Source organism: Daldinia loculata (genome assembly GCF_022478755.1).
Source record: "Daldinia loculata strain CBS 113971 unplaced genomic scaffold F4817scaffold_73, whole genome shotgun sequence".
In the NCBI taxonomy this organism is placed as follows: Eukaryota; Fungi; Ascomycota; class Sordariomycetes; order Xylariales; family Hypoxylaceae; genus Daldinia; species Daldinia loculata.
In genome coordinates this window covers 86,327-108,500 of record NW_026054927.1, presented here as the reverse complement: position 1 = coordinate 108,500, position 22,174 = coordinate 86,327, and the positions used below count along the sequence as shown (strand labels likewise).

The 22,174-nt window shown below is 47.7% G+C and overlaps 6 protein-coding genes across 6 annotated transcripts; 2 read left to right on the top strand and 4 right to left on the bottom strand.

The window, feature by feature from the left end:
• Positions 1-481: 481 nt before the first annotated feature.
• On the bottom strand, positions 482-2,805 carry F4817DRAFT_270377 (uncharacterized protein). The gene is made up of 2 exons (XM_049299416.1): positions 2,530-2,805; positions 482-2,469 (listed from the first exon to the last, which is right to left on the bottom strand). Exon 2 carries the CDS (start codon positions 2,175-2,177, stop codon positions 621-623), a length of 1,557 nt encoding a protein of 518 aa, XP_049154844.1. The 5' UTR covers positions 2,178-2,469; positions 2,530-2,805; the 3' UTR covers positions 482-620.
• A 5,847-nt stretch (positions 2,806-8,652) lies between these two features.
• On the bottom strand, positions 8,653-9,281 carry F4817DRAFT_270313 (uncharacterized protein). The gene has a single exon (XM_049299415.1). The coding sequence runs from the start codon at positions 9,195-9,197 to the stop codon at positions 8,793-8,795; it is 405 nt and encodes a 134-aa protein (XP_049154843.1). The 5' UTR covers positions 9,198-9,281; the 3' UTR covers positions 8,653-8,792.
• Positions 9,282-14,148: 4,867 nt separating this feature from the next.
• On the bottom strand, positions 14,149-15,726 carry F4817DRAFT_350948 (siroheme synthase middle domains-like protein). Its single transcript, XM_049305010.1, has 2 exons — positions 15,274-15,726; positions 14,149-15,191 (listed from the first exon to the last, which is right to left on the bottom strand). Exons 1-2 carry the CDS (start codon positions 15,379-15,381, stop codon positions 14,493-14,495), a joined length of 807 nt encoding a protein of 268 aa, XP_049154842.1. The 5' UTR covers positions 15,382-15,726; the 3' UTR covers positions 14,149-14,492.
• A 217-nt stretch (positions 15,727-15,943) lies between these two features.
• F4817DRAFT_270246 (uncharacterized protein) lies at positions 15,944-18,537 on the top strand. The gene has a single exon (XM_049299413.1). The coding sequence runs from the start codon at positions 16,332-16,334 to the stop codon at positions 18,312-18,314; it is 1,983 nt and encodes a 660-aa protein (XP_049154841.1). The 5' UTR covers positions 15,944-16,331; the 3' UTR covers positions 18,315-18,537.
• Positions 18,538-20,071, bottom strand: F4817DRAFT_270247 (uncharacterized protein). The gene has a single exon (XM_049299414.1). It carries the CDS (start codon positions 19,892-19,894, stop codon positions 18,761-18,763), a length of 1,134 nt encoding a protein of 377 aa, XP_049154840.1. The 5' UTR covers positions 19,895-20,071; the 3' UTR covers positions 18,538-18,760.
• A 140-nt stretch (positions 20,072-20,211) lies between these two features.
• Positions 20,212-22,018, top strand: F4817DRAFT_350945 (kinetochore complex Sim4 subunit Fta1-domain-containing protein). The gene has a single exon (XM_049305009.1). It carries the CDS (start codon positions 20,488-20,490, stop codon positions 21,976-21,978), a length of 1,491 nt encoding a protein of 496 aa, XP_049154839.1. The 5' UTR covers positions 20,212-20,487; the 3' UTR covers positions 21,979-22,018.
• Positions 22,019-22,174: the final 156 nt, after the last annotated feature.

The following is a 22,174-nucleotide window of genomic DNA, read 5'->3' as shown; positions in this document are numbered from 1 at the left end:
CGCGCTCTAGACTACGGTTGATCTTTGTTTGTTTCCCTGATAGTGGAAGAATGGATGGCCATCCTGCAACCCTCGTCCTCTCGCGGGACGCGCCCGGCGTCACACCAACTTCATCCCTGGCGGCGGTAGTCACGCCGCTATTCCCGGTGGCTGACATCACCGTATGCTCCAGTGCCGTACACATGACTTTGGTGATGCTGGTGACTCGTCGCGTAGGCGGAAGCTGCCGTTGAGGCATCGCCGTAGCCGCTCGAAACGGAAATAGGGTCCCAGCGCTGCGTCTGGGGAGCCATTCCGTAGCTTGGCGGCGCCGGTAAGTGTTGCTGCGGTCTCGTATCTGCATGTCTATATGAAGGAGCAAGGCTGGGGATGTGGATGCCCTGGGGAGAGTGGGACTTGATGCCAGGGGATATTGTTCGTCCGGGATACGCGGCCCATGTCGAGGGCACTCCTGTTAGAGAGCGTGGCGATGGCATCGAATGCGAGTCGTGGTGAGAATAGCCGCCGTCGGATACCGTCGGTGTATGCGGTGGTCCATAGAGACCCGGGCTCGTGCTACTAACAGGCGTGAGTAAAGTCGGCCCCGGTCCAGGGGGTACCGTAGATGAAGGCGATGCAGACTAGATGGTAGAGTTAGCGACGGGAGTCCTATATAACAACACGAAGGAGTTGAAGAAGATAGTAGCTGCTAGCTGGCTACCAGAGAGCTGAGAGCTTGTACTCACATATTTAGAGATGATCTTCTTAAGTGCGGAGCTTAAAATCTTCCAGGGGAACACTTTCACGTCCTTCTCAATATTACGCGGTTTTACGACCGAGTAGCCCATTATGATCTTAAAAAACTCCTCGGTTTCTGGCTTGGCCTTGCTAACCGTTAGGGGACGGAACCCTTCCAGGTTTCGCCGGATACGATTTTTCTCTTCCACGGTGAACATCTTTGGTGCAGCCACGAGCTGCTCCAACAAGGAGATTGTGTCGACGCTCGTCACAAAGCACTCTTCTTTCTCCGCCCAGTATATGCAACTGACGAAAATGCCATTCTGCGGTCGCTCGTTGACTGGTACAGCTTTGAATGATGTCGAAAGGGTCGAGCCTTGCTGCTTCTTGCTGAACATGACGATCCGCCTTCGATCTTCCCATTCGTCCTGAGTCCACCCTGATACCATCGACTCGAGATCTCCGTTTATCTTCAACACCGCCTTAGTCGAGTAGAGAGCGTACGGGTTAAGCTGTCCACCCCCTGTCGGCCCGGACGCCTGTAGCGTGCTCGTTCGGATTAGCTGCGGGGTACTAGATGTTGTTGGTGCCGGTAATGTCGCTATATTGCTCGGCCGACTGATTGTTGTATGGTTGACGCCCGTAATGGGACTCCGTGCCGAGAGAGAATGGCCATATGAGTTCCACGAAGGAGTTTTCAGCGGCGGCGGACGGGGGTAGTCGATTGCGTAGGACGAACGATGGTAAGTCCCGATCATGTTGTCGTTGTTTGAGTAGCTCGTGTCATAGTTGGACGCGACGGTCTGTGGTGCAGTGGGAGCATAGCCGTATGTATTTGTAGCAGAGTCGGTTCCCATATGGTCTGGTTCTTGTTGTTTGGTAGGGACTTCCCTCTGTTCAGGTGATCTAGACCCCCTTTTCGCCCGCGTGACATCCTCAGGCGGGCCCTCTGCACTCCCGGCTGGTGTGTCATGATAAGTGAACGTGCCGACGTCGATCGTAGCCAATGTCTGCCCGGCTGCGCTCTCGATCAGGAGTGATAAAGGCACGTTGGGACTGGGACTCCTCGTGTCTTCAAGCTGCGGTGCGTCTCCGCTGACTGCATAACCAAAGCCGCTCGCATCACTTGTATCCCTAACAGCGTGTGCCGGACTCTTGTGGGAACCGAACGCGAGGTAGAAATGACTCGTGATCGCGATCAGATCGTACGGAGCCGATATCTTGATCAAGACCTTAGTTCCAAATATGCCCGCTGTCGGTTGGTATGAGATCAGCGTGGCTACGATTGGCGTCATGTACTGGCCGGCGGAGCCGTTTGCCGCGAAGGCCATCTGGTTGAGCTGTGCAGCAGCATTTTCAGGTTGCTGGGTAGCAAATTGCTGAGCAGAGTATTGGTAGTGAGGATCTTGGTACGATCTCGACGAATCAAACGCTGCGGCTCGAAATCGAGTTAGCTTCATGATTTCTTAAATCCATCACTATCAATGCTATTCTTGCTAGAACCGAAAGCACAGGGCCTGTGATTTTTGGGTTCTAACCAAAACAACGACCAAGCAAGTACTTACCATGCATCTGGGGCGGCTGTGGTTTCGAATACGTGGACATAGACAGGAGACCAGGCGGGGAATCCCCACGAAGGTCTCCTCCGTTCGCTCTAGCTGCGGCCTCCTCCTCGTACCTAAGAATCACCGTCTCGGGGGACTCGAGCGCGTCAGTATCGACGATTATTGGCCTCTGGGGATGGTACTGAGGCTATAACTCCCGGTCAGTACATTTCCAACAGCTGTATGCCTTCTCTCGAGTTTGACTCACCTCGAACAGCTTGTAGGTCGGGTATTCAAACTTGACGGCAGACATTAAGCTGCCTGTTTCGAGCAAGTCTAGGGGATTATGGAATGGGATACGTTCCAAATGGGACGAGCAAACACCTGTTTCGGGAGCAGTGTTGCAGAAGTTCGAAGGGCCTCGTATGTTGAGACTATAAAGTAGTATCTCCCTAGATCCTGTACAGGTAACGTCTGGAGTTCCTGATGAGAGGGTTAATGGCTATCTTCTCGCGTGCCGCCTGTCTTATGCGATACCAGGCTTGCGGGGAGATCTGATATGACTGTTCTCCTGATGGCGAGTCGGTGAAACAGGCACCCAAGGAAATTATGCGAGCGGAATAGGAACCCGTAGTTGCTGAAAACTCAGAAACAAGCCGCTGTAAGAACTGACTGGTTTGAATCTCAATAGACTAGAACCGCAGGATGCTCCGCCGACTTATTCGTGGGGGGGATTAATATGAAAACCCCTTCTTTCTTCCTTCCTAATAGGCCTAACAGTCTTTGACAGCCTAGCTCGCAGGAGTAGATATGAGTCTAGAGCCACTCATTGGTCGAAACAAGCTGTTGGCAAACTGATTCTGAGTCGAGTCTCGGAAAGTGGAAGCATCCAAAACTTTTCCCCACCCCCAAAAGAGGATACTCAACTCCCTTGCTATCCTGTCCGTCCGGCTGCCTGACAAGTACTTCTGCTTTCTTCTTACTTGTTAGTTAGGAGGGAGTACGGCCTATTTATCCTAGAGAGCCTCGTCGCTATACAAGTTATGGGAATCAGGCCGGGAGATTATGCCGATAAAAGCGATAGTTGAGCTGGCGGGATTGAGTGACAAGATGCTATAACGTACCGTGTACACTCAAGTTGGTTGAGTGTGGATACCTAGCTTGTTCGTATGCAGCCTGCCCGAACGTGTTCGCATGAAGGTGAGTTGGGAGGGCTGCAATCAGAAGTAGGTGGCTATCCGAGAGGTTCGCGTGTCCCGCGTGGTTCGTGTCGTAGCTTGAACCAAAAGACACGAGTTGCCAACAACGAACAGGTAAACGGGCTAAAGAACAGCAAGTTGTCGGAGAAGCTGTCGGCAAACGAACGGGCTTCAGAAGAAAGTCTCTGAAATATGTGTATGTGTGTGTGTGTGAGACGTTGATCCTCAAGCTAGAACCAGATGGAGGGAAGTTCTTCGAAGGGAATAGGAACTGATAAAGAGACGAGAGGAATAAGTTGCAAGACACATTTCTCGGATCGCCGTTGTGAAGTAATGGGGCTGTAGTCAAGATTCCTATGCTGTGGCCGGTCGAGACCATTGCATTACACAGGAATATATACTATCGATGTACCTTTTTTTCTCGGTTGTTCATCTCAAGCCTCCCCTGCTTTACTTTTATTGTTATTTTAATTTTTTCCTGCTTCTTTACTCCGTCTAAAATTTCCCGGGTAGCTCAGGTAGACAACGGCAGACTTCTAGTATATTTCCATGCCCCTTCAGAGTATACGTCTTTCTTTAATCTCGAATTCTACGTTCTTGTAATGCTGAGTCGACCAGTAACTTGTGTATGCAGAAAGGGTGATGCAAAATCCAGTGGGAGTATAGAGGGTGGAGGAAGTAATGAACAGGGATACCGGCCGTTGAAATGCGAGATCCAATTGTCTTAAAAAAACTGCAAATCATGCAAGGGTCTGTGATCGGGGGGGAGAAGACTTTGGGGTCGTGCACCAGAATCAGGATTAGGTAGACGATAGATATGGACCCCCCGCATTAGTCGAAAGGGATAGATACCAGGTAGACCACTAAAGGAAAGGTCCTATAGTAGCATGTAACGGGACGGGCGTGAGAAGAAGAAATTTATTAAAAAAAAAAACAAAAAGGCCCAAGAGCAAAAAAAGCATGGGGTATGTGGTGGAGGATACATACTAAAGGAGCAATGAACTGATGGGAATGACAGGACAAGGATGAGTAAACCTACACGACTTAGAAGGGGGTGTATATGAAAGATGGCGCAACTCCGTGTCAGCGTACGTAGGTAGGCTAGACTGCACTACGTTGTATGATTTAGGACTGGAGTAGTTGAGAAAACGTAGCCAAGTAGGCGAACTTAGAGACTTCCAGTCCTTAACTGGCAGAAAGTAGGTAGTCAGTATTGCAAGTACAGAGATATTGTGCATGAAGTACATGTAAGCAGGTGTGTTGATATATCTTGATAATTTCTACCTAGGTAGTTATACATAATTCTCTTAGCTCCGATTGCAGTCGACCATGGGCTTAAAAATTAATGAAATGGGACAGATGTAAAGTCAACATCGCACTCGCAAGCGCTAATAGGCATAGGACCAAGCATATTGGTGAGAGAGCTAGGTAATGTAGGTACGCCAAAACATCAAATTCTCCCGCTGTCAAATGCTTTTTCTTTTCTTCTTCTTGGTTAAGTCGATCTATCAATAGACGCCTGTTGTCTGGAGCTTGGAGATGGGTACGCGGGTGTAAGTCGTGTGTAGATCGACAAGTGGGAATTACCGGAAAAGGGTAAGAGACTGGGAATATTATTGGCTAGCTACTCATTCCGCTAACTCATGCAGCTATTGGACGATCTCCGCAGGTCAATGGAGGATGTGGGCAGCCATCTGAAAGAACCTAGCCTGCTTGGGATGGTGGGATGACCTGGGAGTTCGCGGTGGCCCGCCGCTCCATGCCCTCGTGAACTGATACTCCGTAGAAGTGCTAAATACATATAACCGACATGTGTACCACTCGGCGAGATTTGCTCATCTCATAGTGTAGTGGTAGGTTCCAAAATAGAAGGGGTAGAGAATACATAGACGACGGCATCAGCCGCCTCTAGTGGAACCCCAACCCTTGACTTTGGGAGCCGAATCAGGGAAGATGGGATGGTTGAGGAGAGCCCCCCTTGTCCATCTTGGCAGTATCTTCTTTTTTCTTTTCTTTTCTTTTCTTTTCTTATTCTTCTTCCTCCTATCAGTTTCGGGGCTAAGCAATTTGTAAAGCGTATCGGTGAACAGTTGCGACAGCCAACATTTGCTGTATCTCTTCAAAAAAATTATTCGGTCCTTTCACCCTCGGGTAGGAATGCTGACAACGATTCTCCGGTGCGCGAGAAATAGCCATTCTAGAAAGAAAAGCAACATACCAGAACACAGCGATTAAGACGCCGCAGAGGGAGGCTGGCACGACAATCTAGGTTGCTAGGTCATAACATATAGGAATATATTTTTACTAGAGCTTTTTGGAATCATCACATAGTAGTGACGTCCTTTTCCACATGCTACTAGCATATACCGACTAGTCGGCTTCGGTATATCATCCGGAGTTTGCGTATGAGCTGCTTTCTATTGTTTTGGGGATGATTAACTATAAATTCTAACTTGGTATGAATTCGAGCAAGAATGAAATCACGATATTTATATATTAGGTACCTATATATACACGCATAGCACCTCTATGTGAGTAAATAGCAATCCCTTGTCAACTCAAGAGAGTTGTGTTAGAAGGATGGACGATAGAGCTGATGGCATCCATGTCGTTCAAACTCAATAGCAACACGCCGTGCTCAGAACGTCGACTATAATTGAGGAAAGTCATATCTAGAGTCGACGTATAGTTTCGTCAAGTCCGGCTCATGCAATGCCATTCGTTGTTTACTAGCTTGCGGAGGTATCACAACGTAGAAAGCGTCGATCTTAGCTACGTAAGTTGTTTGTGAGGACTAACACTCTCGTTCAAGGATACCCATGGAAAAAATTACAAGTGGTGAGATTCTTTCCCTCTTTTGATGATGAGGCTTCGAGAAGCACTCGTCACGCAGCAGCAGCTCCATCTCAACTCGACACCTTCTTAAAAGCATGTATGCATACACATTCGTTCTATCCAGATATCCATTAGCCATTCCGGTAATCAGTATGGGAGTGTGCGAAAATAGTGTTAGAGGAGTGTACGATCATAGGTATGTACCATCTACCATGTATGTACTCTCGTATGATGATCGCCCTTGGCAGTGGGGGAGACCTTGTCGCAGGGATTTTGATGATGCTGCGGCGCATCTACAGTGGTGTAGAAAGGCAGTCACACGGTAAAGACTGGAGGCATCTATCTAGATCATGTAAGGCTTACTCTTCCGGCTTGCCGTATCTGTACGCAGCAGTATATGAATACAGTATGTATGACCATCTTCATGTGCTACTGTAACTTGCGAGTTACAGGAAGCTATTTACATGAGTCTCGTGCAGCTCACCCTCGGCACCCTCAAAGTCATCGATGTGTGTTTGTATGTACATACATACATACATATGTCTTCTATCACATCGGCTGACGACTCCAGACCTGTATGATCCTGCGGCCCCCAAATTCCGAAGCTCATAAATAAATTGAAGAGAAGCACCCCTACGATTGCATATAAATCCTCACCTCTCTCATTACAGATGTAAAGAGCCTTAGATATCCAACACCAGAGCTTCTCCTACGAATGAATTTGAAGAGCAGACTACATGCGTAAGTACAGAATTGTATATATAAGATTAGCAACACCCTCACACGAGTTTCCAAGGTTCTTATTCTAGGCACGTCAGGACTCGATCGTCACACCTCCGCTCAGATCTTAGATACGGCCGTACATAGCTAGCGTAGGGGACCGATAATTTTGTCGCCGCAAAACTGATGTACAAGCCATCATCAACAGGACGTATCCTGCAATTGTAATTTTCATGTCGTACAGAGGCTTGCAACGGTGGCATACCGTCCCAATGCTAAGGGCCTAGGTAAACAATAAATATCGCTAGATATTATAAACATTAAGTAACCAGGTCGAACGCTTGACGATAAGTCGCGAAATAGACTAAGACGCCTATCAACTCAGAACGGCCGCAGATACATACAAGCCCCTCGGAGAAGTGCTCGGCTTATGATATTACTTGTTCGGCTCGAGCATACGATACCTTGAGTCGCACACGGGTCCTGCAAGCATGGTCCATTTACGTCCCAATAGTTTGGGCCAAAGTCCGGTTGGGTCCTTGTCTCGCACATGCTAGACGGCTATGGACGTCTCTCAGTGTCTCTACCTTACTACCCAGGGAGCCGTCTACCACTCTTTCTAAAATCGAGGTTCCTGAATGTCGGGAACAGGTATCTGACCCTGTCACACCCTGAGGTTTGTCGCAGATTCGCGATAGATACCCCTTGTAGGTAGCACGTCCCCGTCTCTTGGGACCAAGATATGTATTAAAGAGGCGTGCCTGTGCAACTACGCAGTTCGTTACTAACTTGCCCCTTTTCTGTTTTATTTCGTTTTTCTGTCACATCGCTCTCGAACTACTACTCTGGCAATGGAAAGCATAGTCTGGGGCACGGACGAGACTATGGGTGGTGGATGTACCTACAATTAAACGTCGGCGTTCTCTCGCATCTCGTAAATATCCAGGTCCCCGATTTGGTATGGACAATAATGTGCCTTAGGCTAGGACCTGCAGGCACGGCAATATCAACGGGATAGGATCATGTAAGGGCTAAGGCCATTGAACGATAGCTTCGGATATTATTATAACCGATCTGCTCTCCGCCAAGACCGCCCGATCCCTTCTTAATGCTGCCTATGGTAATCGCGAACCAAAGTTTACCCCATGACGACGATCAGCCGCTCTTCTTGACGTAAGCCTCTTCCGATCTTGACAAGGGAAGTTGATGACCTGCTTATGGTGGGTCTGGAGGGAAGGGGGAGACTACATTAGTGTTTGTAGATGTGTAAATGTGTAAATGTGTAAATGTGTAAATGTGTAAATGTGTAAATATGTAAATGTGTATATACGTAGTCGTAGTAGTAGTAGTAGTAAATACGCAAGAATCTCAGCTTCGTGCATATGTATTATACAATACAATACAATACACTACGAAGCGATACTACTACTATAGGCTTCAGTGGAATTTAGGTACCGCTCACATGCCCTGTTCTCGATGCATAGATGCAGCCACATAAAACTGGAGGGGACCATACCATTCGGCTCAGGCCGAGAATGGACAAGCCATAGTACCGGCAGGGTTTCAGAGCTTATTTGACCGACCAGGGGAAAGCCTTGAAGATCTATCCCTCCTCCCGGCATCTTACTCCACCTTTTTCGTTCAGTAAGATAGCAGCGTTGGTTGATACAGCATACGGCAAGATCTATCACATGCGGTGGTATTCGAGCAGACACCACTTCCTTACTCAGGCTACTTACCAGGCTACTTACCAGGCTACTTACCAGGCTACCTACACCTACCTGGGGCTTCTATCCAAGCCGGTGACGGTCAGGCCATCAGCTATTGTCGCACGAGACCACTGCAAAGGCCCGCACAGGGCGATGGGGTAAACAGTATCAGCGCCCCGAGGATCGCTCGGTAGCCCCATACTATGCGGTGGTGTATGCGGTGGTGAAGGGAAGATGCGTGTAAGCATGTGTGCGTGCGTATGCTGTAAGTAGGCGACACCAAGAGCATCACTCTCATTTATCGCCAACAGCGGCTTGGCCAAGAACAGTAACGGGAAACGAGGAACACGCTTAGGTGCGCAGAGATTATGCAGCGAGATTTTGTTTCCTCCAGATCTCGCGCACTCCCTTTCCCTGGCCCCTGGGTGCCCCCCGATCCTGGCGCCTGGAAAAGACGTAACATGGAGCCACATATGCCGTACGACGGGTACAGCATCAGCTAGGAATAGCTAGAACAGGATGCCCGCTGTCATTTGCCTTGTGCAGTAAAGAGGGAGCCGACGATCTGGCTACCGTCTTTTTGTCTTCCCAGTATTGTTACCCAAACAACCACAACCTTTCGAAGCTCGGGGTTCTCATGGTTCACAGCGTTACATCTTCCTGGGGCCTTCCTGAGGCCTCTATAGACCAAATGCTATTACCCTGAAATATATTAGAAGACATGGATATGCCTTGTGCTCTCGGCCTATGGCTGCTAGCATTCATCTTGACCGTGTCATTGACGACGGAGATCGTATGACTCATTATTAATGCGACAGGGGAAAACGTGGCCGACTAAGGAACGCAGCCATCTCGTCGGGATCTCCTCAACGGCTTTGTCTTTCGCTTCGTTCAGGAGGGTGAGATGGCAAGGTTGAGACCAGACATCCTAACGTCTAATAGAAGATGTTTCGAGCCCTTGCAGTATCTGCTACGCTGAGACGCGATATATCACCTGGTCTGCATTGTTATTAATATCCTTACAGAAACGTGGTGTTCCAAGCCACCAAGGTAGCTCAATTCCACGCGATTCTGACAGCTGATTTATAAACATACCTTTCACATTATCATGGTTTCATCGATACTTCTTACAGAGTCGCTATAGATATTTACCTCTACTACGCGATTCGCCTACCTTAGGTACTGGGACAGTCTTTCTCAGGCTACCTACCTAATATCATCATTATCAGTAACATGAAGTCTACCGCTTTTTAGATACATATATCATCATTCCCGTTTCCCCCGACGAACGATCCAATAACGCATATGCTTCAGTAAAATATAACTATGTGCGAGAGATGAACGAAGACAATATATTAACTTATCCCACGATCAGAAGTCTGTGACTCCCAAGTCACTTTCACTTCGTCTACTTGATTCTTGTGTATTCTAACAAAATCCAGTGCTAAACGTTGCACGTGTATGGGCCACAAATATGGGATTAGTACAGCATCATGTTAATATCAACTGCATGGATCCACGGGCCAGCTCTGAATATGCAACGCAAGTGTCATCAGATTCTTACGCCTATACCCCTTTTCCCGTCGCCGCCAACGTCACCTCGTAACTAACCAGCGACGGATTCTGGTTTCCTAGGTACTTTAGCTTCTACATTAAGATGGTTCGGTTGCAACTTCGATGACATCTAAGCCGACCTAGAATATTGGTGCACCCGTGGTGAAAGCAGCTATCCGTTCCTAGGTACCTCATCTCCGTGTGTGCCTCGATCCTGCAGCAATGCGTGCGCTCCGACCTGGACGAATTTTACGCCCGTAAAACAGATGTGCATGACCTGCAGTGCAACAAACAGATGAGCTTATGCTTTGTTTTCCTGTCGGCTTGTGGCGCCTAACATTTTGGCCTTTGGGATGCGCATAGTGAGCGACTTCGTGGAACAGCATTGATATACCTAACGTACAGCTACATTGTTACAGATGAGATACCTAGGTAGATAACACGGTTGGTTAGACAATAAGTATATTACTCGTTAAATAATAATAATCGAAGCTTCGATAGTACCAAGCTTGCGAAGAGAGCTCATTTATATCAGCTCATCTAGAGGATCTTCATTCTAACTTAAGACTTGCGCTTCGAATTCGACATGGAGGTTTATTGCTGTACTCTTGTTAACGATAACAACTAGAAAATGTTACTTTAATTTAGTACGCGCCCGAGCATAATGCATTCAGCCGGTCTCTGAGCCAGCCATAATGAAAAGCTATTCCGACTTAGCCTAGAGGCTCGTTTTCCGGGCATTAGATTATACGGCCTAACTGCCGCTGTAATCTGTATAAAGATCTGTGTTACTCTCTAGCCTAGTCTTTTCAGGATCCAGTAGGAGAGAGTAAAATAGACTGGGTCTTCCTAGTCTAAAGTGGCTATCTGACAAGGGTTTAGAAAAATAGAGGGAAAACGTGTGATCTGATATTACTTTACGTGGAACTGTTACCGGACTCCTGGGACCCAACAACCTGTAACAACTTGTCGATTTCTATTGCATGCAGCCTTCCGTCGCCCCACCGGTCTTATGATACAGTAAGTACTAGAAAATAAATCAGTTGGTTCCTTGTAATTTATAAGCATAGCCGGTTTCTGTAGCGGCGGTGCTCGTTTGTTGCGTATTTCAAGAAAGGGGGACCAGGCAAGTAGGAAATGAGGCCTTTTGAGCTGGATGTGTACAGAGTTACTGCGCCAACGAACCTGGCTAGGAAGGCTGTCCGTCTTTAGAGGTTGGGGCAAGTTATTCTGCGTCGTTGGGATACGTAAAGAGCTATTGTCTCAGTGTCCCATGAACGAGCCGCACGTGGGTTTTGTGCTCACCACCATCATTTCGGGCGCGGGTTAGATAGGTACCTAATGTTTGCCAACATACCTAAGGTAGTACGTTTCTCTTTACTCTTTCCGGGTAGGTGAGGACTTCGTTCGAGTTCTGGGCTACGTCCGGACGCATAGTCACATCGCCCGGTTCAGCCACAAGCGATGGATTTCGAGGCTCGCGCGTAGAAGAGGAATGGGTGGATATAGACTAATGTCTGCGAGATATTTTATCTATCGTATGTTTCCCATATCTGTAAGCACCCGCTTCCTAGACTCTCAGGCTGCCGGGTAATCCAGTCCTAGATGTATCTGATCTTGAGCAACGAGCACTCCATGTATTTGAATTCACCAGTCATACTCGGTACTCATGGGCAGCAATCTTGTTTTACATTTCCATAGCACTTACTTTAACTTTAAAAACAACATTGTAATGATTTAAGAAGACGGGGCTTACTGTAGTCGAGTAATGAAAGCGAAAGCTGGTATTTGGCTCAAAGCAACACTATCTTAACTACCTACCTACCTAACCCTTTTTTGGCTACATTTACAAGTACACGGTTGCATATAATTAAGCGAAAGAGCTGCAGCCGGCCCCCAATGTACAAAGATTTTGCAGGGAAACCCCGAGCAGGTCTAAAAATTGGCTCGCTTAGCAGTTCTCGGTGAGTGTCTCTTTGCTTCTTCCACCCGTACCTACCGGAGTAGTCCCTCCTCAACCTCGGATGCTCCCAAATCTACTCGGAGATGGATTAATCCATTGGAATCTAATCACCGCTCTTTCCATACTGAAAAGCGAATCCTCAGGGAAGTATTGGCTACACTTCTATGCTGGTGGCTTCGATCGTCATGTCATCCGGAACGCCATCCACCACTAGAAGGAACCGACCGCCTCTCTTTTTTTCTCCATCTTGTAAATGCGCTATACCCGGAAATATAGCGTTCTAGACCAATCTCACTATGATAAACCGGAATGAAGATTTCCGTATGCAACACTACAGGCTACAGCCGCGAATTTATCTAGGCTTCAAAGTCTTCGTGTTATCTATTAGGTACTCAATAGCTCACAATAATCCATAATATAGACCTCTTTTACGTAAGAGAGTAACCGATAAAACACGGCATACTCCCAGTAGCTCCCATGGTGTAGTTTTTATTACATGTTTCTGTCCTCAAGGTCGAGTTGTCAGCTTATAGATTAATAAATAAATATCTACCCGTGCTGGCTTAAGATTACCCAGAACATTCGACGCTCATCTGTAAAGCGGTAATGTACCTAAGTCAGTAGCCTCTTCTAGGTTTATGCCTCGTTGTGAGCCTGACATCAACTTCTGCATACGCCAATATCCTATGATTACTTCATGAGACACCCCGTATCCCCAGGGGCTGTATAGTTGGAGCATATTCCTTTATGCTGCTAACACCATTATAATAGTAGAGGTAGCAGATCTGCAATTGATACGCAATCAAGTGTTTGATTTTGATGTAAGCTTCTATTCAAGGGGAGAGAGCGGACAGGGATGCTCGATTAAACCAAGATCACGGCGATCCCGATGGAGCAAAATTCAGATATATAACTTCGCTTGGTAAGCTTATAGTCACCACTGACTAATTGTAATGCTTTTTCACACGCATGTACCGAGATGTACTTGTGTTAGACAGGTGTAGGTGGTCAAGGTGAATCGTGATAAGTTGAAGGCCCGAAAATAGGGTATAGTGAATATTATATGGCTCATATGCTCTACTGCCTATTGGCTCTTGTAGTATTATAGGAGTAAGGTAATTATCACGAGTGGCTGGGCTATTGCGGATATGGATGGCGACAAAGGCTAATATAACCTATCAATGCTTGAAAGGAGTCATGTATAATATATTTGTTTATAACTACCTACTCGAATAGCACTGGGCTTAGATTTAATATGATGTCGAGGAATATTGAGATATAAACTGGTCTATATATACGGCTTTTGTTATTGTCTTTTAACACGTCCTTGAACCTCCATTATCCTTCGCCTAATGCCCTTCCTATTGAGCCTAGAGGGTCATAAATTCCGATATCCCTACAACAAAATACCTCCATACTGACCTACACTAGTCATCCTTGGGTCGAAGTGGTTTGAGTCAACATTGGATTTTGCAGTGGAATATAATAATGTCCAAGGAGAACTTCGTCTAAGCTGATAGCTTTAGGAAAGTTAAAAATTAGTTCACATTACTCTCCTTTATAAATATTCATATAATCCATTACCAAGCATATGAGACAAGAGCAAGTATTTTATATAAAACTGGGAAGTGAGGCCGAATTCAGCAATCCTTCTGCTATAGTTGAGGCCTCGTGAACATAACCAAGAGCCATGTTCAAAAGCCTCGAGCTAGACTCAACGCTACTTTCGGTTGCTGAACTGGGTCTGCCAGATATGGGCTTCACATTCTGCAGAACAGTATGGATCTTTGTATAGCTGAAGAGCGAAATTATAGGCCATCGCCACAGAGTTAAGGATATATTAGTATAAATTCAACACGTAACTTTAGTTGATAGGTGGACCCCTAATTCGCTAACACAAGATGTAGGAGAGGATTCGGTATAGATATCTACCTATACAGGAGATCAATGGAATTATAAGCATTTAGGTATGTACTGTTATGAGGGTTGTTTAAAGACGGTATTATTATATTATGATTGTAGGCCCTCTAGTACATTGCGGATTTGGTTTTTTTATATCCGCTTTGCCTCAACTATCTTAAGCTATGGTTAAGATGTGGTACTGGATAATGGATGTATTTAGATATAGATTAGAGAAGGGTAGTCTGGATTATTTCTCTTCCCTCCCTAGTTAATTTATCATCTCTGCTCAGCCCGTGAAGCATTCCAGAGAGCTTCTAAGTGGCCGCCTAACCTTTAGATTTATTTGGCATCATGCGACAACACTAAAGCCGAAAGAACCATCGAAAACATCGATATCTTCTGGTTCCCTTCCACCTCGCATAGCCTGGAGCATATCTAACTGGGGGACGTCGTTAGGAGGATAGAACTTTAGAAGGTTATCAATGTCTTCGTCGGTGAGCCCACACATTTCATTCCAACTATAGGCATCGCTAACCCTCGTCATCCAACGCATCCTCTTGGGACCTTCTTCGGGGCTTGGGGCTATCTGGCGTAGCTTAGCGCGTAGTGCGCCGATCCTCTCGATAGCATCACCAATATTTGAGGGCAACTGACTCCCGATCCACTTCCTAATACTAGCAGCGAGTCTCGGTCCCTTTCCGTTGGTGCTGACCATGATCTGCAAGGGTCCATCACGATGTATGCTTCCAAAATAAAAGTCGCATTCGGGCGGGACGTCAGCAATGTTAGCCGGAATGCGATGCTCCTTGCATAACTTCCAGATTTGGGTTGAAGCAGCAGGATCGTCGATAGCGACAAGTACCATGTCGGGAGGACCGTTATTTGGAGGTAACGTCTCTAGATCTGAAGGCTGGAATACGCGATCGATATAAGTGACCTCGTCGTTGTCGATACGATGCCGTACTTCGGGATTGAGACCGGAAGAAGGGCTTACGACGGTAACATTGGCATCGGCGTTGAGAACGTTAAGGATGCGGCCAGCCGCCACCTAAGCAGAGAGATGTCAGTCGGGATATCTCTTTAGGAGAAATCCTTCAAGAATTGATAGGAATTTCGGTATACAATCTTACCTCGCCGCCCCCAATCACCAGAACATGTTTGTTCTTGACCTGCCAGGCTAGAATCAAACTGCCACCGCCCTGGACTGGAGGGAATCTGTCCTCGCTATTATTCGCCATTCTATCATTCGACTAGCTTCGAGCTCCAGCAAGTTACTGCATGATCGTCATGTCAAAGATAATGAATGGGTTTAAGATGTTCAAAATATAGAGAAGGGAAGAAAGGAGGTTGCAATAAGTTAAAGCATGTTTGTTTTGATTTTAATTACCTATACGTGTTTCTCCGAAAAAGCTCAAATCGGAGAGTGAACGAATAATGAGCATGAAGAGTTTTGATACGTTGCGATAATAAAAAATAATAATAATAATGTAATGACGAAGAAGCTAGGATCCATTTATATTATGTCTCAAGTATTATACCTAGTAGTACATCGTAGTTAGTGGAACATTCAATGTTGTAGTGGCACACGACAGGTACTTACCTCTTTGCAATGTAGGGGAACTTCCAGTAATAAGGCATGTGTAGTACTTACCTAATACCCGTATAGGTACGGAATAGGTACATTATATTCCAAAATTTGTATTATGTACACTAAGCTGGACGATTATTAGGCTGTGCCAAGTACTAATATACGTCATATCGATAACTGTGAGTGTTAATGTTCAATGTTATAACTTATTAGGACGCTAAGCATTAAACATTGTGCTTGTACCACTTCCACGTCCCTGAGGTACCTACACGTAACATAACCTTAGCGTTAGGTACTTTGCATCCTTTTGCCTTGCGCCGCAACTCTCCAACTTTCCAACTCTCCAACTACCAACTACAAACTACGAGAAACATATCGAACCTACGACTACGAGCCGCAAATCGGGAACCTCTTCAAGCGACCTGATGGGCAGATTGAGCTTGTTATTTTTACTACGAAATCCCATCTCCTCGGATTTAGATTCCCATATCTGCGACTTGACATCTTCTCGACATCTTCTCTCGCAAGTTCCGACGGTGGTTGCGGAAATACGGCGTCCTCATGGCTTTTCAAATACGGGAATTCTAGAAGAAGCCCAACATGTCCAGTCGGAGGCTTGGCGGAGGGAGGATACTTGGTAGCGGGAAGGGTTTGGCCCCTCCAGCGCCTCCAGCCATCCAAAGGGAGAGAGCTGCTAGCCCCTCCGCTCCGTCTGACAGCACATTGTCCATCGGCTCTCCCGCTACATCCATCTCTCCCGGCACCCCTAGCCCCTTGGCCAGCTTTGCGCAGGACCTGACCTCCAACGTTAGTCTAGGAGGGCCGAGTACTGGCGGTCAGTCAGGCTCCAAGCTTGTATGTCCCATATGCGAGGAAGAGATGGTGACGCTGTTGCAATTAAATCGTCATATTGACGATGCCCATCAGGAGCTACCTGAATTCGAACAGGACGAAGTCAAGTCTTGGATAGACAAGCAAGTCCTGAAGGCTAAGAAATTTCAACCTCTCTCCCTTATCAACCAGAAGCTTCGTGGCCTCGAAGTCTTCGAGTCCAACGAATCGCTTCCACTCCCTGTCCCCGTCACCAGTAGGGCAAACAGGGCCCCCGTTCCCGATTCGCCGCTAGATCCCGACGATATAATCACCAAAACCCATTGGCAGCGACAGGGTCTAAATGATCTATGCACCGACCCGGCTTGCGGGAAGAGACTAGGTGCCGTCAATGGCAATATAAACTGTAGACAATGTGGGAGACTATTCTGCGAGGAGCATACGATGTACCAGATGAAATTGTCAAGGTCGGCCTCGCACGAACCTGTGAGGGGTTACTGGTATCGCGTGTGTGAAACGTGCTACAAGTCGAGGGAAGGATATAACGACCACGACGGGCTGATAAGGGATCACATACAAGAATTTTCAGCGATACGCAGGAAGAGAGTCGATAGGCAAACCCTAGAGATATCGCGATTAGAAAAGAGGCTTACCAAGCTGACTCAATTGCTTGCTCACTTACCTGAAGAGGCGGGGGTAAGCGGTGGCACGGGCCTGCTATCTCCCCTAGCCGCGCAGAGGAATCAGCGGAAGGCGATTGAACAATCGGTTGTGACATGGGAGGATGACGGTAAGGTTCCGAAATGCCGGTTCTGCCAGCAGGAATTCTCCTGGACATTCAGAAGGCATCATTGTCGAATATGCGGGCGGGTAGTATGCGCAGATCCCCAGACCAATTGTTCGTCCGAAGTAGGCCTGAGCGTCACAAATCCGTCTGTTCCTGTATCAGAAAAACTAGGAAGGGAAAACTCTATAGGTATTGATATCCGCATGTGTCGTGATTGCAAGTCTACCATATTCTCAAAGCGGGACTTTGTGGAATCTATTGTACACAAACCGCCTGACCAACGGGCATACGAGACGCTGAAGCAATTTGAACGGGGAATCCAGCTCATATTGCCTACCTTCCAGAAAGCTCTCTTGCCGCTGCAGGATGAGAGTAACACACCAAGCCATGCGCAGATCCAAGAGGCGTCCAAACTCAGGAAGCGGCTCACCGACAGCTTTACTAAATACGACGTGGCAGCGCGACGAATCCGTGATATGAAAACGGATAGCCCAGCACAACGGCAACTGCAGAAGGCCATCCACCAAGCAGCCTCCGCGTTCTTGCATATGCATATGCTACCGCTTAAGAATCTTCCGCGGATGCTAAAACACAACAGCTCCAGCTCCAGTTCCGCTAAGAGCCGCCTGCTCGCCAATGGCCACGTGGCGAGCCCGCTACGGAACGGCAGTGACATGCTCGAGACGGCTAGCCAGACCAGTGAGGCTAGTACGGCAGTGTCTGCGTTGGAAACGGAAGAGAAAGAGCTGCGTGAGCGGTTGATCGTCTTGGAAGAGCAGAAATACATGGTACAAGCCATGATTAGCGGGGCGCACGGCGCGAGGCGGTTCGAGGAGGTTAGCGCCCTAACGCGGAACGTTGAGGAGCTAGAGACGGAAATCGAAAGCGTGAAAGGCAAGGTCACGGCTGTCGAGGAGAGGTGGCAGGGCTTCTACGCGAATGGCGGGCCCGGTTTAATCTTGTGAAGGGTCATGCTTGAACTTGAACCAATGCTTATAATTTAGAAAGGAATCTATTAAGGTGTAATAACAGGGAAGAAGACTACCGAGGAAGACCTAACACGAGGCCGGACGTGAAAACATGGCTCTCTTTCGGTGACGAATTTGAATTACTGCATGGCATTGGCATGGCGTTGGTTGGATAGAGGCTGCCTGGTATCTATCTACGAAGGTGCCGTTATTTTTAAAAAGGGACTTGGAATGCGAGCAAAACGTTATAAGAGTCTTCTATAGGGTTTTCATTCATTATTCAAATCCACCCCCGTGTTTACCTGTTGATAGTTTGACATTTGTCGTGTGGCAAGGCGAATAACATTCTCGTTCAAGCCTTCTAAAATGCATACATTATTGTTTTTTGTTCATACGTGCGTGACATCCATTAATACCGCAACATATTGCGGAGTGAAGAAATTTCAAGACGGGCGATCAGCAGGCCTCTTTGGCGACTGCAGTATCGCGGACCGCAAGTATCGGAGCCGAATATTATTGGTCTCGGGCCATACCTTGGTGAGCTTATAGTCGGCACGTAGGAGGTCTGTCGAGCTCCACGGAAGTGCAATGTAGCGGTCTCCGTAGCGATCCCAGAACGTCTCATCCCAAGGGGTAAGCTCCTCGACGCGGCGTTGACCCAGCTCCTGTTTCAGCGCATCAAACATGATTAAGGGCACCTGATGTAGCATCTCCCCCACCTGCGCATGCCGGTTCTGGGAGAATGATAGCATATCCCGGAGCGCCTCATTAACACTTTGGAGAGTGATCCGATCGCCGCCAGCCATCTCAACACACACCCTTGAGCGTCTGATTGTAGACGGTAGGGGAGGTGTTAGCTGCGGGTCGTAAGCCCAGCCCAACTCATCCTCGTCATCATCCGATGAGCCACCACCGTAAGGAAAAAGTCCGTCGCTGTTGGTGACGGGTATCTCCTCAAACGGGAGGTTGAAGCTACAATTCTCAACGGAGAGGCAGAGCACGTCATCGACATGGACACGGACCATCCGGCGCTCCAAAGGTTCTCGACGATCAGCTCGTCGCTTAAAACTAGAGCGGTAACGCAAAGGAAGCAATTCCCGTAGCTGACCATCTGCCGCTCTCACAAATAAGCCACGCCGAGGGCGAGTCAGCGTGATGGTAGCGGCCTCGGCTGGAGAGAGAGCACACACATCACGGGCTTCTCGACAAACGCGACGTAGCGTCTCCCGAGCCTGCCATGCCGAAGGATCGTACTGGGAGACTCTTCCATCATTATCATTGATAGATATACGTCGCAGGTCCAGGTACAGCCAGGAAGGGGAGTTACTCTGATTGGCACCGGGATGATCGTTAGGTATGCAATGAACGTTGAAAAAGTTGATGCCAGGTGTGGGAAGGGCCATGCGCCAGATCTGATGCCGTAACTCGGGCGGCAACTCCTGGAATTTAGAGAATAGGAGATGTGGAACGGATGGTTCCGGTGACTCGGAGTCTAGCGAACTCGTAGATGAACTCATAAGTGAACTTGTAAATGAATTGGGTTGATCGTATAGGTGATCATTCTCAATCAATGCCATTGGTTTAGCGTCCGAAGTACTTTATGGTTCGGAATTAAATTAGCTTGGCGTCGAATGTATAACTTCTCTTGCCGCAAGTAATTACTATAGGTACCTATGTAGGTACGTAGGTAGCTTTGTGAAGTTGTAATATTTTGAAGTTGGAAGATAACGAAAGACGAGAGAATATTAAGAGACTTATATATATATAAGGCCAAGCCAATGAGATCGAAGCTAAAGTGTAAAGAGGGACATATACCAGGTACCTAAGATATACCCCGCATTAAGCTATACATTAGTACGATCAGGTACATTAGCGTAAGGTACCTAACAACTTATAGGTATAGGTACGCAAATACATTTAGGTTACAGCAGCAACATCCTTAGGTTAGAATTTAAACCTGGAAACAACTTCAATTATCCAACAATTCAGATTCGGCCCCTTAATAATATCGAATATCAGCTTCATCTACGTTTACTAACGCGCCAATTAGTTGAATCTTTCCAACTATCTTGTCGTTGTAACATCCGGGCTAACATTAGCTCTATTTGGACGCGACGGTCACGACGAACGCGCTGGCTTGCATCGTTACTCGACATCACATTTACATTCAATGCCGCCCCGAAAACGAAAGAATAAACAAGCAGTAGAGTCCGCCGCGGAACCTGCATCGCCATCGCCGGATCCAAACCCAGAGCGCTCCCCTCCAGGATCCGATGCGTCTCCCACCTCGCCCGCGTCGCCAAGTGCCGACTTGTCCCACAACGATTCGGAGCCGCCACGCTTCTTCAACACCACCTTTACTACCTATCGCGTGTCGCCTCTCTACGTGGGTAAGCAAAAATTAACGCCTGCGCGCCTACAACTTCTATCTAAGCGCCTACGAGACGCTCTCGTCGGTGATGTAGTACGTGGCGTACAGGTCGGGTTAGACAGTGATGCAGAATTAGGGCGTACAGGTGCCTTATATGCTGTGGAGTGGCGATGGATCGATACCAAGAAGATACTCGGAGGTAGTCGGCGAGAAGGTAGCGTAGAGTTAGGGAATGACTCCGATGAAACTGAGCGGGCGCAAGGGGGGAAACGGCGAGTTCTATCTATAGAACTAAAGTACGAGAACGCTCGGTTTAGCGCTCTGCTCTTGTCCGATCTATCTGGAGACGAAGCTATACCAGGTTCTAATTATCAGCCCTCGTGGACGTGGCAGACGAATGATAATAGTGACCCCAGGCCAGGAGAAGATGGTCGAACGGCGTTCTTACACTTACCATTGCTTCTATTCCGGATGCCCGCACCTCTCAAATCTTTGCTCATCGATTTCCTGTCCAACACTTTTGACTGTCGTGTTAGCCCCCTTGCGCTAGGCACACAGACGCTCGTGAGTAGTTGGGAGGCCTGGTTGTCCGATAATCACTCCAAGAGAAACCGACATGTGCCGAGTAAACATATTCTTATTACGCTCGGTTTTCACATCGAGCCAAGGGAGTCTAAAGGGCAAAGCAGTGGGAATGAACTTGACGATACAAGTGAACAGGATCAAGGCCAAAAGCGAAACCTGCCTCATGTAGGCATAAAAACTATTGACATCACCATTCCTGCCTCAGACGTGTACCGGTTCCTCCGCGTGGGTGAGAAGCTTGACAGCAAGCCTCCAGCCGCCGTCATAACGAGGAAGCGGAAAACGGACGCGCAAACTACTTTATCAGATGACCAGCAGAGTAGGAGGCGCCGGAAGCTCGCGGGCGGCAAGGACGAAGAAGGATGGGCATGGCGCAGGCAGTATCACGGTAGTATCGAAGGAGAAGCAGAAGACAACGTTATTAAGCAGCCATTCACCGATGCCCTAGCCGCGTACATGTGGCACCACCTTGGCCTGGACATGTTCCACCCGGGCGTTCGTGTGCAGCGAGTTGCATGTGACGGATTCGCACTGTCTGAGGGGAGGCTCAAAGTATTCACCCCGGTTCGCGGGCATAGCAGCGATGGCGATGGCGATGAGCAGGAATCTTCCGCGTGGAAACTAGTCCAAGGGTTGGTGCGGAAAGCTAAGGGGACGTCAAGCTGGGCTTCTGAAGCAGCAGCAAAAATAATAGGACAGCGTTAAAATAATAGGACAGCGTTAAAATAATAGGACAGCGTTAAAATGTAAATACATAAGGTAGGGACACGAAGCGTGACTTATAACCTAAGAAATCAAGGATGTTGGTACAGCAGAGATACCTAAAATTAGGGACAGTTTATGAGGACCGGACGTGGATGGTTAAGATACCCCTCGGATGTAGCATTGGTAAGGAGTCAAC

Excerpts from the sequence above, each read along its gene's own strand:
- F4817DRAFT_270246 (XM_049299413.1), top strand. The coding sequence starts at position 16,332 with ATGTCCAGTCGGAGGCTTGGCGGAGGGAGGATACTTGGTAGCGGGAAG.
- F4817DRAFT_350948 (XM_049305010.1), bottom strand. The coding sequence starts at position 15,381 with ATGGCGAATAATAGCGAGGACAGATTCCCTCCAGTCCAGGGCGGTGGC. Across the intron at positions 15,192-15,273 it reads TGGTGATTGGGGGCGGCGAG|GTGGCGGCTGGCCGCATCCT; the intron begins GTAAGATTGTAT and ends CTCTCTGCTTAG.
- F4817DRAFT_270377 (XM_049299416.1), bottom strand. The coding sequence starts at position 2,177 with ATGAAGCTAACTCGATTTCGAGCCGCAGCGTTTGATTCGTCGAGATCG.
- F4817DRAFT_270313 (XM_049299415.1), bottom strand. The coding sequence starts at position 9,197 with ATGTGGCTCCATGTTACGTCTTTTCCAGGCGCCAGGATCGGGGGGCAC.
- F4817DRAFT_270247 (XM_049299414.1), bottom strand. The coding sequence starts at position 19,894 with ATGGCATTGATTGAGAATGATCACCTATACGATCAACCCAATTCATTT.
- F4817DRAFT_350945 (XM_049305009.1), top strand. The coding sequence starts at position 20,488 with ATGCCGCCCCGAAAACGAAAGAATAAACAAGCAGTAGAGTCCGCCGCG.